General features: G+C 35.5%; 2 protein-coding genes across 3 annotated transcripts in view; one reads left to right on the top strand and one right to left on the bottom strand.

The window, feature by feature from the left end:
* Window positions 1–1,140, bottom strand: LOC110454344. Its single transcript, XM_021503802.1, has one exon. The coding sequence runs from the start codon at window positions 1,138–1,140 to the stop codon at window positions 1–3; it is 1,140 nt and encodes a 379-aa protein (XP_021359477.1).
* A 6,252-nt stretch (window positions 1,141–7,392) lies between these two features.
* Window positions 7,393–12,851, top strand: part of LOC110454342 (protein rolling stone-like) — a 35,683-nt gene continuing 30,224 nt past the window's right edge. The window contains exon 1 of one of the 2 annotated variants that reach the window (XM_021503798.1): window positions 7,393–7,477. The gene's annotated coding sequence lies outside the window, so the exon portion shown is untranslated. Of the gene's footprint in view, window positions 7,478–10,064; window positions 10,135–12,851 lie in introns of those variants that run through there. The other variant, XM_021503799.1, reaches the window with a different exon arrangement.

The following is a 12,851-nucleotide window of genomic DNA, read 5'->3' as shown; positions in this document are numbered from 1 at the left end:
CTAAGATAAGTAATTATTCCTCGACTTTGACTTTTGCATCATTCTTGACACTTGTTCATATGAAATACTGCTTTCCACTGTATTCCAGACGTCCGAATCAGGTGTTACATCCGATGTCGCCTCCAATCCGTATGACGTTAAACTATTTACGTGAAAATCTGTCTGACAGTCACTAACATCAGGGACCTTCGGAAAATTTGCACTCACGTCTGCCATGTTGGCGAAACCTGCCAGTTTTACAGATGTCTCAGAAGCTGCCTCTAAATATAAATTATTCCTCTGCAACTTTTTGCCCCTGATGCCTTTTGAATCCATTTTAGCCTGAGCTCGGCGCGTCATTTCATCGTCATTTATTTGATTTCCAGCCGCTATTTCTTTTTGTACCTCTTCGTCCACTTCATCCATCCATCGTTCTAGTGATATTTCTTCCTGGGCCCCTCCGATGATTACCTGGGTGAGGGCCTTAGCCCCCCTGAGTGGAATGCACTGTGCTCCTGTCAGATAAGCGATAGCTGTGAAAAATTCCTTGTATTGATTGATAGGCGGTTCACAACCAACAAAATATAGAGTGATTCCCTTAGCTGCGAGTTCCCTCACAATATTCATAGGGTCCAGTCCTTTAGGACAGCCATTGGGAAACTCGTCTCCATGCGGAGACAGGCCATGGGGTGGGGCATCTGAGATCAGAACACATATCTTTGTAGCATTCTCCCTCCAGGAAAGTTTAAGCATGTCGTACAGAGCATCGGCCACAGCCTCGGGAAAATCACCTCCTCCTTGTGCACTGCAGTCATCCAACCATGACTTCATTTTTGAAACAGAGGAGGTGAAGTTATGTCGGCGCGTCACAAATGTTCGATCTTGAGGAGGATGGTCACGGTACTCCACCAAGGCTAAATGTACGTCACTTTTTTCACTGGACACAATTTCCTCCACAATGGTGCGGATACTGTTCCGGGCAGTCTCTATGTAACTTCCCATACTAGATGTACAGTCCATAGCGAAGGCAAGATCCAACACGGAACAGTCGTGTTTCTCTGGTAACGGTTGTGAAGGTACACCGTATACTTTCATTTTAACTTTGTCCTTCTCTGGAGTTATAACGCTTTTCAACATGCTGAGGAAGTTAGCCTTCTTCATTATCAGATATCAGTGCACTGTAGTTATCAAATATTCGTAGTTGATTTAGAAGAATCCCTGGATTTTAGGTAGGACTCTCGTTAATATACCATATACCAGCACAAACTTAATGTTTTAAATAATGATAAATGACATTTACATCGTACATTGTTTCGGGAACGGTATAGGAATGAATGTCCAAAAAAACCTTCTAATTCCATATCTTTCCTATCGAAACAAAAAAAAAAGGAAAAAGGTACAAAAAACAAATATACTATTTTTTCAGAACAACACAAGAGACACATTTAAATAACAATGTATTGAACGTCACAATATCGTGTCGCCTTTGTTATTTGCACAGGTTTTAAAAAATGTGTATAATAGCTGAATATAGATCTAGTCGTCACTATGCTAAAAATAAATAGTGGATGTAGAAAATAAAGTTAGAAACGGTTTGTGACGTCCGGGCTATTTATTATCCGGGCTTAACGCGTTGTATTAAGGAAAAATTGCATGGTGTTATTGGTAATTTTAATTTTTAAGTTCCGTTTTCAATTTTTTCAAGCATTAATGTGAGGTGAATCTCATGATTATTTTACACGCATATTTAGTGAAGGTACCTGATACTTTTTATATTGGTTGAAGCCACACCTATTTCACCCCCCCCCCCCCCCCCCCCCCCCCAGCTCCATAGCCACTTTATAAAATCAAGTTATATGAAATTATTTAAGCTATTTCGTACTACAGCAATCATTTTTTGTGACAAAACAAGTAAATTGACCTAAAGGTTAACAAACAAAGGTGTTAGAATATGGCATTCAAAACAGGTTTTCTACAATACACAGTAAGAAAACGGACGATAACTAGTTACTTGGTGGTATTCAAAATTGTGCATAGTGTCTTTATTAGAAATAATAATCTGCAGATTACTTATTTCTAAATTGAATAACTTCTTACATTTTATTTACAACAAACCTATTGTCAGATCTGATATTTTTTATAAGTATGCGTAACAAGCTGTTTTTCTTTCTAAAAATGGAATAAACTCTTGACACTCGATAACAAATAACAGAATCAATCAATATTGAATTTTATCTCATTTCAATACTGAATTTAATCAATGTGTTCTTCATAAGTCTACGACAAAAACTGGTTTGTTTGAGATGGTGACCTGGATTACATGTTGCATGTTGAAATAAACTTCCAACACATTCAGAAATATAATGTGGTCAAATAAATAAGGGAATTACCACGGGTACAATATCATGAGATGAGTTGACCTTCAGATTTTGTATCTGTGTTTGCAAGGTTTAGACAGAAACGACTCTATAATTTGATATAATCCTAGGGTGTTGTATTTATGGATACATGACGTCACCAATGAGTGGGTTATAAGTAAAAGTTATATCTAGACAGATAAATGGTTAGCCATCGCAGTCATGTTGACGTTCAATCTCGGAACAGGCACAGATCAAGGTTAAGTCTGTGACAATATTTTTCAAAATAATAGACCAGTGAAAGACATGGGTGAGTACGTGACAATATATTCAAACTTCACAACAGGGACAGGCTGACAAGAGGACACACAGACACCTTTAAATAACGATAAAAGCTAACATTTTGAGGATTCAGCAACAGTGCGACAATGTCAGGAACAGTCATCCCTATTATTAATAAATTGATATCTACAAACGTCACTGGTTTGTGTTGTTTGGTAATGCTTTAAACATAAACAAATATTGATGAAATGTAAATTGTAAATATTAAAGCAATGGTTCTAAAATATATATAACACTGATTTCAGTTTATGTTAAATATTGAAACAACGTTTATAACATCTACATAACACTGATTTTAGTTTATGGTAAATATTGAAACAATGTTTATAACATCTACATAACACTGATTTCAGTGTATGGTAAACATTGAAACAATGTTTATAACATCTAAATAACACTGATTTCAGTGTATGGTAAATATTGAAATAATGTTTATAACATCGATACAACACTGATTTCAGTGTATGGTAAATATCGAAACAATGTCAAAACAGGGCAACAGAAACCAAATATGCTACTTAAAGAAACGTAACGTTTGTATTTTTACGACGACCCAATTGGCCATGTCCGGTGTAGGAGAATAACATTTCGATAACTACGGGATGAGATCACTATTTTGAAAATATGATGATCGAAGACAACAAGACAAAAATTCAATAAAAAGAATAAATAGGTACAGAACCTGTACTCGTTTTTACAATTTGTTTTCAGTCGTAACTACTTATAAGTTGTTTACGCAGTCTTTTAATGCAAGGGAGGTAACCCGTGATGTATTATACATAACTGGCACGAATTATGTCCGTAATAAGTATTTCACGTTATAAACTACGCTTTTAATCATTGCTCTGATATATGGTTAACTATGAGTTGCTGTTGGTTTCTATGTTGTGTACCAGGTGTTGAATTACTCTAGTCTTTTACATACAATTACAAAGTTATAATATAGTAAGGGTTTGTGGTTGCACTGTATACATTGGTTAATAATTCTCATAAATAACAACGAAAAGAAATTAAAATACAATTTATTTATTTTTTTCATAAATGTTGGCGGATCGGTAGAGTGGTAAACACTCCGGCCTTCCAAGCAGTCGGCCGGGGTTTGATCTCCGAAGTCGCCGTACGCATGGAATATTCAGAGAAAGTGTTTTGCTCCTGCCCACACAACTCCAATAACCCAGGTGGAGTATAAAATGGTCTGGGGTGGGTGTTGCGGTATTTGTGCTGTAGCATTCAAGTTAGGTGGCACTATAAATGATACCGTTGGAAGCACGGTCCCCTCTACAAACAGAACACAATACATATCCAGCACACACCCACAGGCATACACACATAGGGAGATATTAGCCAGGTGGCATAGGACTAGTAGTTAGCGCCTGATAAGGCAGCTCCTGCGAATTCCTCAATATTGTATTGATTAATATATATGCAAACCGTATTGACTGTATAAAATTGTATATTTATGTACTGTAAAGCGCTTTAGAGTGGCTTATGTTAGCTAGATAGGGCGCGATATCAAATGTTGTATATTTATGAAATTAATATTTTTGAAATTTTATTATAAATCACACTATAATTTTACTATACTACAAAGATAAACATAAAACACAAACAAACACACACACAGGCGACTGCACCTTAAACTTTGGTAATAAATACAGAATGTCGTGAATATATTTATGCAAAATATTGATAGTAAGGCCAAAGCGTCAAAATCACTACAAAGTTAATAAACAAATATCTATGGTTTAGAATTATTCTGTATGTAAGCAGTATAACATTCACCAACTCGGACAACTCACAAACCTCAGAAGGAAACGGGCAAATCACAGGCAATGCACTATAATCCTGATAACCCAGTTAAATAGAAGGAAACAGGCAAATCACAGGCAATGCACTATAATCCTGATAACACAGTTAAATAGAAGGAAACGGGCAAATCACAGGCAATGCACTATAATCGTGATAACCCAGTTAAATAGAAGGAAACGGGCAAATCACAGGCAATGCACTATAATCGTGATAACCCAGTTAAATAGAAGGAAACGGGCAAATCACAGGCAACACACTATAATCCTGATAACCCAGTTAAATAGAAGGTAACGGGAAAATCACAGGCAATGCACTATAATCCTGATAACCCAGTTAAATAGAAGGAAACGGGCAAATCACAGGCAATGCACTATAATCCTGATAACCCAGTTAAATAGAAGGAAACGGGCAAATCACAGGCAATGCACTATAATCCTGATAACCCAGTTAAATAGAAGGAAACGGGCAAATCACAGGCAATGCACTATAATCCTGATAACCCAGTTAAATAGAAGGAAACGGGCAAATCACAGGCAATGCACTATAATCCTGATAACCCAGTTAAATAGAAGGAAACGGGCAAATCACAGGCAATGCACTATAATCCTGATAACCCAGTTAAATAGAAGGAAACGGGCAAATCACAGGCAATGCACTATAATCCTGATAACCCAGTTAAATAGAAGGAAACGGGCAAATCACAGGCAATGCACTATAATCCTGATAACCCAGTTAAATAGAAGGAAACGGGCAAATCACAGGCAATGCACTATAATCCTGATAACCCAGTTAAATAGAAGGAAACGGGCAAATCACAGGCAATGCACTATAATCCTGATAACCCAGTTAAATAGAAGGAAACGGGCAAATCACAGGCAATGCACTATAATCCTGATAACCCAGTTAAATAGAAGGAAACGGGCAAATCACAGGCAATGCACTATAATCCTGATAACCCAGTTAAATAGAAGGAAACGGGCAAATCACAGGCAATGCACTATAATCCTGATAACCCAGTTAAATAGAAGGAAACGGGCAAATCACAGGCAATGCACTATAATCCTGATAACCCAGTTAAATAGAAGGAAACGGGCAAATCACAGGCAATGCACTATAATCCTGATAACCCAGTTAAATAGAAGGAAACGGGCAAATCACAGGCAATGCACTATAATCCTGATAACCCAGTTAAATAGAAGGAAACGGGCAAATCACAGGCAATGCACTATAATCCTGATAACCCAGTTAAATAGAAGGAAACGGGCAAATCACAGGCAATGCACTATAATCCTGATAACCCAGTTAAATAGAAGGAAACGGGCAAATCACAGGCAATGCACTATAATCCTGATAACCCAGTTAAATAGAAGGAAACGGGCAAATCACAGGCAATGCACTATAATCCTGATAACCCAGTTAAATAGAAGGAAACGGGCAAATCACAGGCAACGCACTATAATCCTGATAACCCAGTTAAATAGAAGGAAACGGGCAAATCACAGGCAACGCACTATAATCCTGATAACCCAGTTAAATAGAAGGAAACGGGCAAATCACAGGCAATGCACTATAATCCTGATAACCCAGTTAAATAGAAGGAAACGGGCAAATCACAGGCAATGCACTATAATCCTGATAACCCAGTTAAATAGAAGGAAACGGGCAAATCACAGGCAATGCACTATAATCCTGATAACCCAGTTAAATAGAAGGAAACGGGCAAATCACAGGCAATGCACTATAATCCTGATAACCCAGTTAAATAGAAGGAAACGGGCAAATCACAGGCAATGCACTATAATCCTGATAACCCAGTTAAATAGAAGGAAACGGGCAAATCACAGGCAATGCACTATAATCCTGATAACCCAGTTAAATAGAAGGAAACGGGCAAATCACAGGCAATGCACTATAATCCTGATAACCCAGTTAAATAGAAGGAAACGGGCAAATCACAGGCAATGCACTATAATCCTGATAACCCAGTTAAATAGAAGGAAACGGGCAAATCACAGGCAATGCACTATAATCCTGATAACCCAGTTAAATAGAAGGAAACGGGCAAATCACAGGCAATGCACTATAATCCTGATAACCCAGTTAAATAGAAGGAAACGGGCAAATCACAGGCAATGCACTATAATCCTGATAACCCAGTTAAATAGAAGGAAACGGGCAAATCACAGGCAATGCACTATAATCCTGATAACCCAGTTAAATAGAAGGAAACGGGCAAATCACAGGCAATGCACTATAATCCTGATAACCCAGTTAAATAGAAGGAAACGGGCAAATCACAGGCAATGCACTATAATCCTGATAACCCAGTTAAATAGAAGGAAACGGGCAAATCACAGGCAATGCACTATAATCCTGATAACCCAGTTAAATAGAAGGAAACGGGCAAATCACAGGCAATGCACTATAATCCTGATAACCCAGTTAAATAGAAGGAAACGGGCAAATCACAGGCAATGCACTATAATCCTGATAACCCAGTTAAATAGAAGGAAACGGGCAAATCACAGGCAACGCACTATAATCCTGATAACCCAGTTAAATAGAAGGAAACGGGCAAATCACAGGCAACGCACTATAATCCTGATAACCCAGTTAAATAGAAGGAAACGGGCAAATCACAGGCAATGCACTATAATCCTGATAACCCAGTTAAATAGAAGGAAACGGGCAAATCACAGGCAATGCACTATAATCCTGATAACCCAGTTAAATAGAAGGAAACGGGCAAATCACAGGCAACGCACTATAATCCTGATAACCCAGTTGAAAAAGGAGAAATACAGGTACAGTCATTTAATATGTAGGCTAACTATTTAACAAACATTGTAATCGTCTAGCCACGTGTACCAAACTGCCCTTCCCAGAATGAATGGTTTAACAGGCGGTTTGAGATCAAAACCAACATTTAGTGAGACGGCCCAGTGAAAAAGCAGATCGTCGTCTACTTGCACGTCACGGCTATACTAAAGGTACGTTATATAGTTGATATTTCCATACATATTTAATGATTATGGGTAGAGTTATATACTTCTGTTCTCAATTACCCAAGGCATCATTATCGTCAATGTTACGTGTTAGTGTGATGTAAATGTAATGGCATGTTATTCTAAATAAAGAAAATCTTTTTAAACGATGTATTCTCCATTTCCATAATAAAAATACACATAATTTTTTGTTATTTCTGTTATACACTAACAAAAACCAGCGATATTTTTTCATCCTAAAGGGATTAAGTGATATATCGAGTGACATGCAAATCCTAAATAAGTTAGATCTAAATATATTGTATACTCTACAACCAGCCCATTCTAAAATTCTAACTGTTGTTTTTAGGCCGTTTGATAAGAAATGGATCTTTGTAATAAAACTACAAAATGAGATTTCTATGTTGATGATGTCGATATTTCAGTAAACATCGTATCAGCGTTATCATAGCGTCACAAAACTGCGTGATGAATATCTTTTGATTGTGACATTGTTTTTAAATACATCAGCAGGACAATGATACATTGTTATACCAAACAAACTCTGGAATAAGTAAAACACAAGTAAATCAGCTTAAAATGGACCATTAACCTTTTAACAACATTTTTATACTAATGATGGTTATGTCCGTCTGCAACAATACAACGTTGGGAAATAGAGGTTAAGCTGTTCAGGGAAGATTCATCATAGCATTGCTTCACTGTAACCTGGCTCCTAAATCGTGGTGTTTGTCATACTAAACCTCAACTACCTAAGTCTGGAGTAACTTGGGTTGTTGAGGATAATATTGTAGTAAAGACCAACACCAGTGCTTAAATATACAGAAAAACGACATATTTTCTTATAATGGTCACATTCACATCGTACTAGTTGCTGTGTATACGCTACCGTAGTACGGATTAATTTATGTATTTACTTACGTCTCAACTTATTGCATAGTATATGTATAAGTCATCATTACAACACACACATGTTAAAACATATTTATCAACACTATAAAATGAGTCATTAACGATAAATGTCAGGTTGATTGAGAAAAGATTTTATTACATTTAAAATTACATCGTGGGGAAGTTATCTAGTTTTGGTGACGTTCCATGTCTTGTATAGCAGCATATGTCTAGTAATGGTCGATAATCAGACATACTTATTAATGGTGAAGCAATTAAAAATATGTCTGCGTTTCGGCGTACATTTTACCCAGGTGATGACGCAGACTGACACCCAAGTACATTCTGAAGGCGTTTTCCAACAGATAACTCTCTCAAGCAAACACGTTTTTCGTTGGTTGAGAGCAAAAATAATAAACATTAGAGACGTTAAAATAAAAATGTATTACACACATGTCGGCTAAACCTACCTTGAGGTGGATAAATTTGAAAACTAACGAAAGATTGCAGTCTTTTTTTTATCAAACTTTACCTGTGTAGTTCCTGTGGTTTACCTTTCGTATCTTACGTTTTGTAGTTACCGTGGTAGCGAGCTGGTGACGATGAATGTGAATGTGATAAAATATTGGGAATAAAAGTTCCTAGCTAAACATTGCTTGTTTTTTTTCTGTTAAATAACATGTTGTAAATTTGATATAAAATGTTTGTCAAAATTGAGTTATATTTTATATCTATGTCGGCTGCTTGTATATCATTAATAATTAATGATCTGAATTAACAAACATTCTCGAATATAAAAAAGTTATCTTCTTCTATGGGATTATAGTGAAAATCATTTATCCACATTAGAACTAGCAAATACATTTAATAGTAATAAGTTGAGTTACTAGAGCTATGTTTTATGAAGGTAAAGTATAAATATAATGTAACTGATGTGTAGTGCTACTTGGTGAAAAAATAATTATATTTTATTAAAACATGAATTTATTTATATTTGTATTTTTAAAGGACATTGACTGAAGTAAACGACACGAGACTTAATTGTTTGTGCTATTAGTAAACCTATTTTGTATGATTGCTTATATAACATACTCATGCATACATGTACATGTTCGATGTAGAACAGGATGGCTCACTTGGCAGAACATTAAACAAGAAATGGTTTTTAATCCAATATGATATTTTACGTATTTTATAACTGTTTTGGTTTATTGAATTTAAAGCTACTTCAACTAAGAGAGTTGATATATGACCAAACGACTCGCTCTTCATTCACATCTATTTTTCATTTAAGGATTGAATCTTGCTTTGGTCGATTTCATGGGGTGATGAATTGAGTTGGTCTTGAAACAAATTTAATGAACTGAGATCAACTCAATTCATCACCCCATGAAATCGACTAAAGCAAGATTCAATCCTTAAATAATTAAAATTAAATCATTAAACAACCACACACTGCCGGGTATGACGTCGATGATCAGCAGACACACCCATCTGATAAGCATTAGTCACGTGCATCCGGACATGCATAATCGTGTGCATCTTCCGTAGGATTCATTAACATCCGGTTAGTAACACCGTCTCGACACAGTCACATTTTTTTGTGGGAAGGTAAATTAACAGAAGTTGACATATCAAACACGACATAGACATTTAAATACGTCGTTTCTTCAGTTGTTCCACATGTTACACACTGCCCCGGTACAGCCGCTGTGATATCTGTTGGAAGATAAATTAACAAAAATATTTAGGTGAGTTTTTTCTTCAGTTGTCAACTTAGAAAACTTATATGGAGCTATTTTTTATATTTAATGCATATTTGTGGAGATTATGCGTTGTTTTATTGTTTCCCGAACAAAGTCTTAGTAAAACGTATTACAAGCAAATATATACATTGCTTTCCCTGTTATTCCAAATTTTTTAACGAACTACAAGTTATAACAAATATTTATAGATAAAAAAATATCATTGTTTTTTGACGTCAAATAGAGAATACATTTATAAAATTGACTATAGGGGGAAAAACCAATAAAAGCTTGCTTAGAGTTAATAATGCTGTGAAATTAGCATCGTACATGCAGTCATAAACCACGGGTGGACATCGACAGATGCCATTTTATAACACCATCTTGAACAATAAATGTGTAATAACGTAAAAAGTTGACTTTTTAAAAATAAAATGTCCAGGCCTGTTGGCAACAATTATGCATTATATACTATATCTTATCCATCTGAACGGTTTTCGCGCGTTCTGTAATAGCATACATCATTTAGTTTAAACATATTTATTGCCGAAATTAGACAAGGGATTAGGCACAAGTTATAACAACTTATCAACGCCTTCTCCCAATATACATTTGAAATGACATTACAATAATGACAATAAATATATACAATTGTTATTACAATTTGAACTCAAAATCTCTTGCTGGATTTAATAAAGTTTTGCACAGATCTAAAAATTGTTTGAGTTAAGGTCCACGGGAAATTGTGAATTGCCAAACAAAAGAATTTCTAAATTTAACGCAACATTCAAATTAATCAAATTTTGAACCAAAATACGTCTTTTGTTTGTAAAAAGTTGACATTCCATAAAATAGTGAAAGACATTTTCACAAGGATGACCACAGTTACAAGATGCACTCTCAACAAGGTTAACACTAAAAAGGTCATAATTAAGGGAACTGCACTGGTGTCGGAGTTTAGTATGCAAGATATTAAGTTTACGATTTCCGATTTTAAAGTAAATAGGTGGACTTGACTGAATATTTGATGTTAAACAGGATTTGAATGAATTAATAGAGGGTAGAGATCGAACCGAATTGTCTAAGTTATTCCAATAGTGAAGAGTAGAAGGTAGAAAAGAAGAATTAGTAAGAGATAATCTGAAAGGAGGAATCCTATAGTTATTATTGTTACGTAAAGCGTAACGATTATTTTCTCCAGATAAAGGCGGCAAAAGATGATTGAAGTAATCAGGAGTTAATTTATTATGCATCTTATACAATAGTTGAAGTTTCCTCCGTTTTCTGCGATTAGATAAAGTTTCAAGACTAGTTTCGTAATATAAAGTATTAATAGGAGTATATGAAGGAAGTCCTAATATAATGCGAGCAGCTTCACGTTGGGCTTTTTCTAACTTTTCAGATTCAAAAACAGTGCAACCGTCCCACAACTCACAAGCATATTCTAAGACAGGTAAAACAAAAGTCTTGTAAATTATTAAAAGAGCATCCCTACTTAATAAGAGTTTCAGTTTCCGTAAGACATTAATTCATTTCATAACAGAAGTGTAAATTCCATTTACATGATCCCCACACTTTGCATTCGAATTAAAAGTTACTCCTAAATGTTTATGACAATCTGTAAAAGTCTTCTTCGATATCGATTGAATTCGAAATAAACAATACATCTGTTTTTTCAGGATTAAAATTAACCAACCAGATTTTTGACCAAGTATTTAAGATCTCTAGGTCTCTATTTAAAGTTTCTTGAATTTCTAGACAAGATGAAGATGACTTAAGTAATGATGTATCGTCTGCAAAAAGACGAGACGTTGATTCAAAAATATCTGCTATGTCATTAATAAATATAAGAAATAAAACTGGGCGAGGAATAGAGCCTTGCGGAACCCCTGCCTCAATTAGACCTACAGAAGAATATGAACTGTTTAAAAATACCTTTTGGTGTCTCTGAGACAAATATTTTTTTAACCACATAAGCAATTCACCTGAAATCCCGTACGATTTTAACTTCACTACAAGACCTCTATGCCAATCCCTATCAAAAGCTTTGGATATGTCACAGAATTCAACACACGTATAGGTTTTTTCATCAAGTGCAATACAAATTTGGTGATATATATCAATGAGTTGATACACTGTAGAATGATCATGCATAAAACCAGATTGATATTTGTAAAACAAAGAATTTTCTATAAAGAATTTGTACGAATGTTTAAAAATCTCTCTTTCAAAAACTTTACCAACAGTGGACAGCAAGGAAATTGGTCTATAATTCGAAGGAGAATGTCTGTCACCCTTTTTAAACAATGGCATGGTATTAGCTAATTTCCATTTATTTGGATAAATCCCTGTTGATAAGGACATATTAAATATTATTTCGAGCGGAGTACAAACAGTGCGAGCAGTATTTCTTAGCATATTGTGGCTGATTCCATCCCCACCCGAGGCCTTGCCGAGCTTCACTATCTGTAGAACATCGCGTATTTCAGGTGAATGTAATCTAATTGAACTAATATTTTTGTCAGTTTTTGGCTCAATAATCGGGACATCCGTGTTACTGTCATCTACTCTAGTAATACTACAAAAATAGTTATTTAATAATTCAGCTTTATCTTCATCTCTAGTAACTATGTCATTAGTAATAGAATCGACTAAGGACGGTATAGGTTGTGAAGTATCAGACGTTTTAATTAACCTTTTAATTAATTTCCAATAAGACTTAG

Source organism: Mizuhopecten yessoensis, unplaced genomic scaffold, assembly GCF_002113885.1.
Source record: "Mizuhopecten yessoensis strain PY_sf001 unplaced genomic scaffold, ASM211388v2 scaffold7781, whole genome shotgun sequence".
NCBI classification, from domain to species: Eukaryota; Metazoa; Mollusca; class Bivalvia; order Pectinida; family Pectinidae; genus Mizuhopecten; species Mizuhopecten yessoensis.
This window is presented reverse-complemented; position numbering and strand designations above follow the sequence as displayed.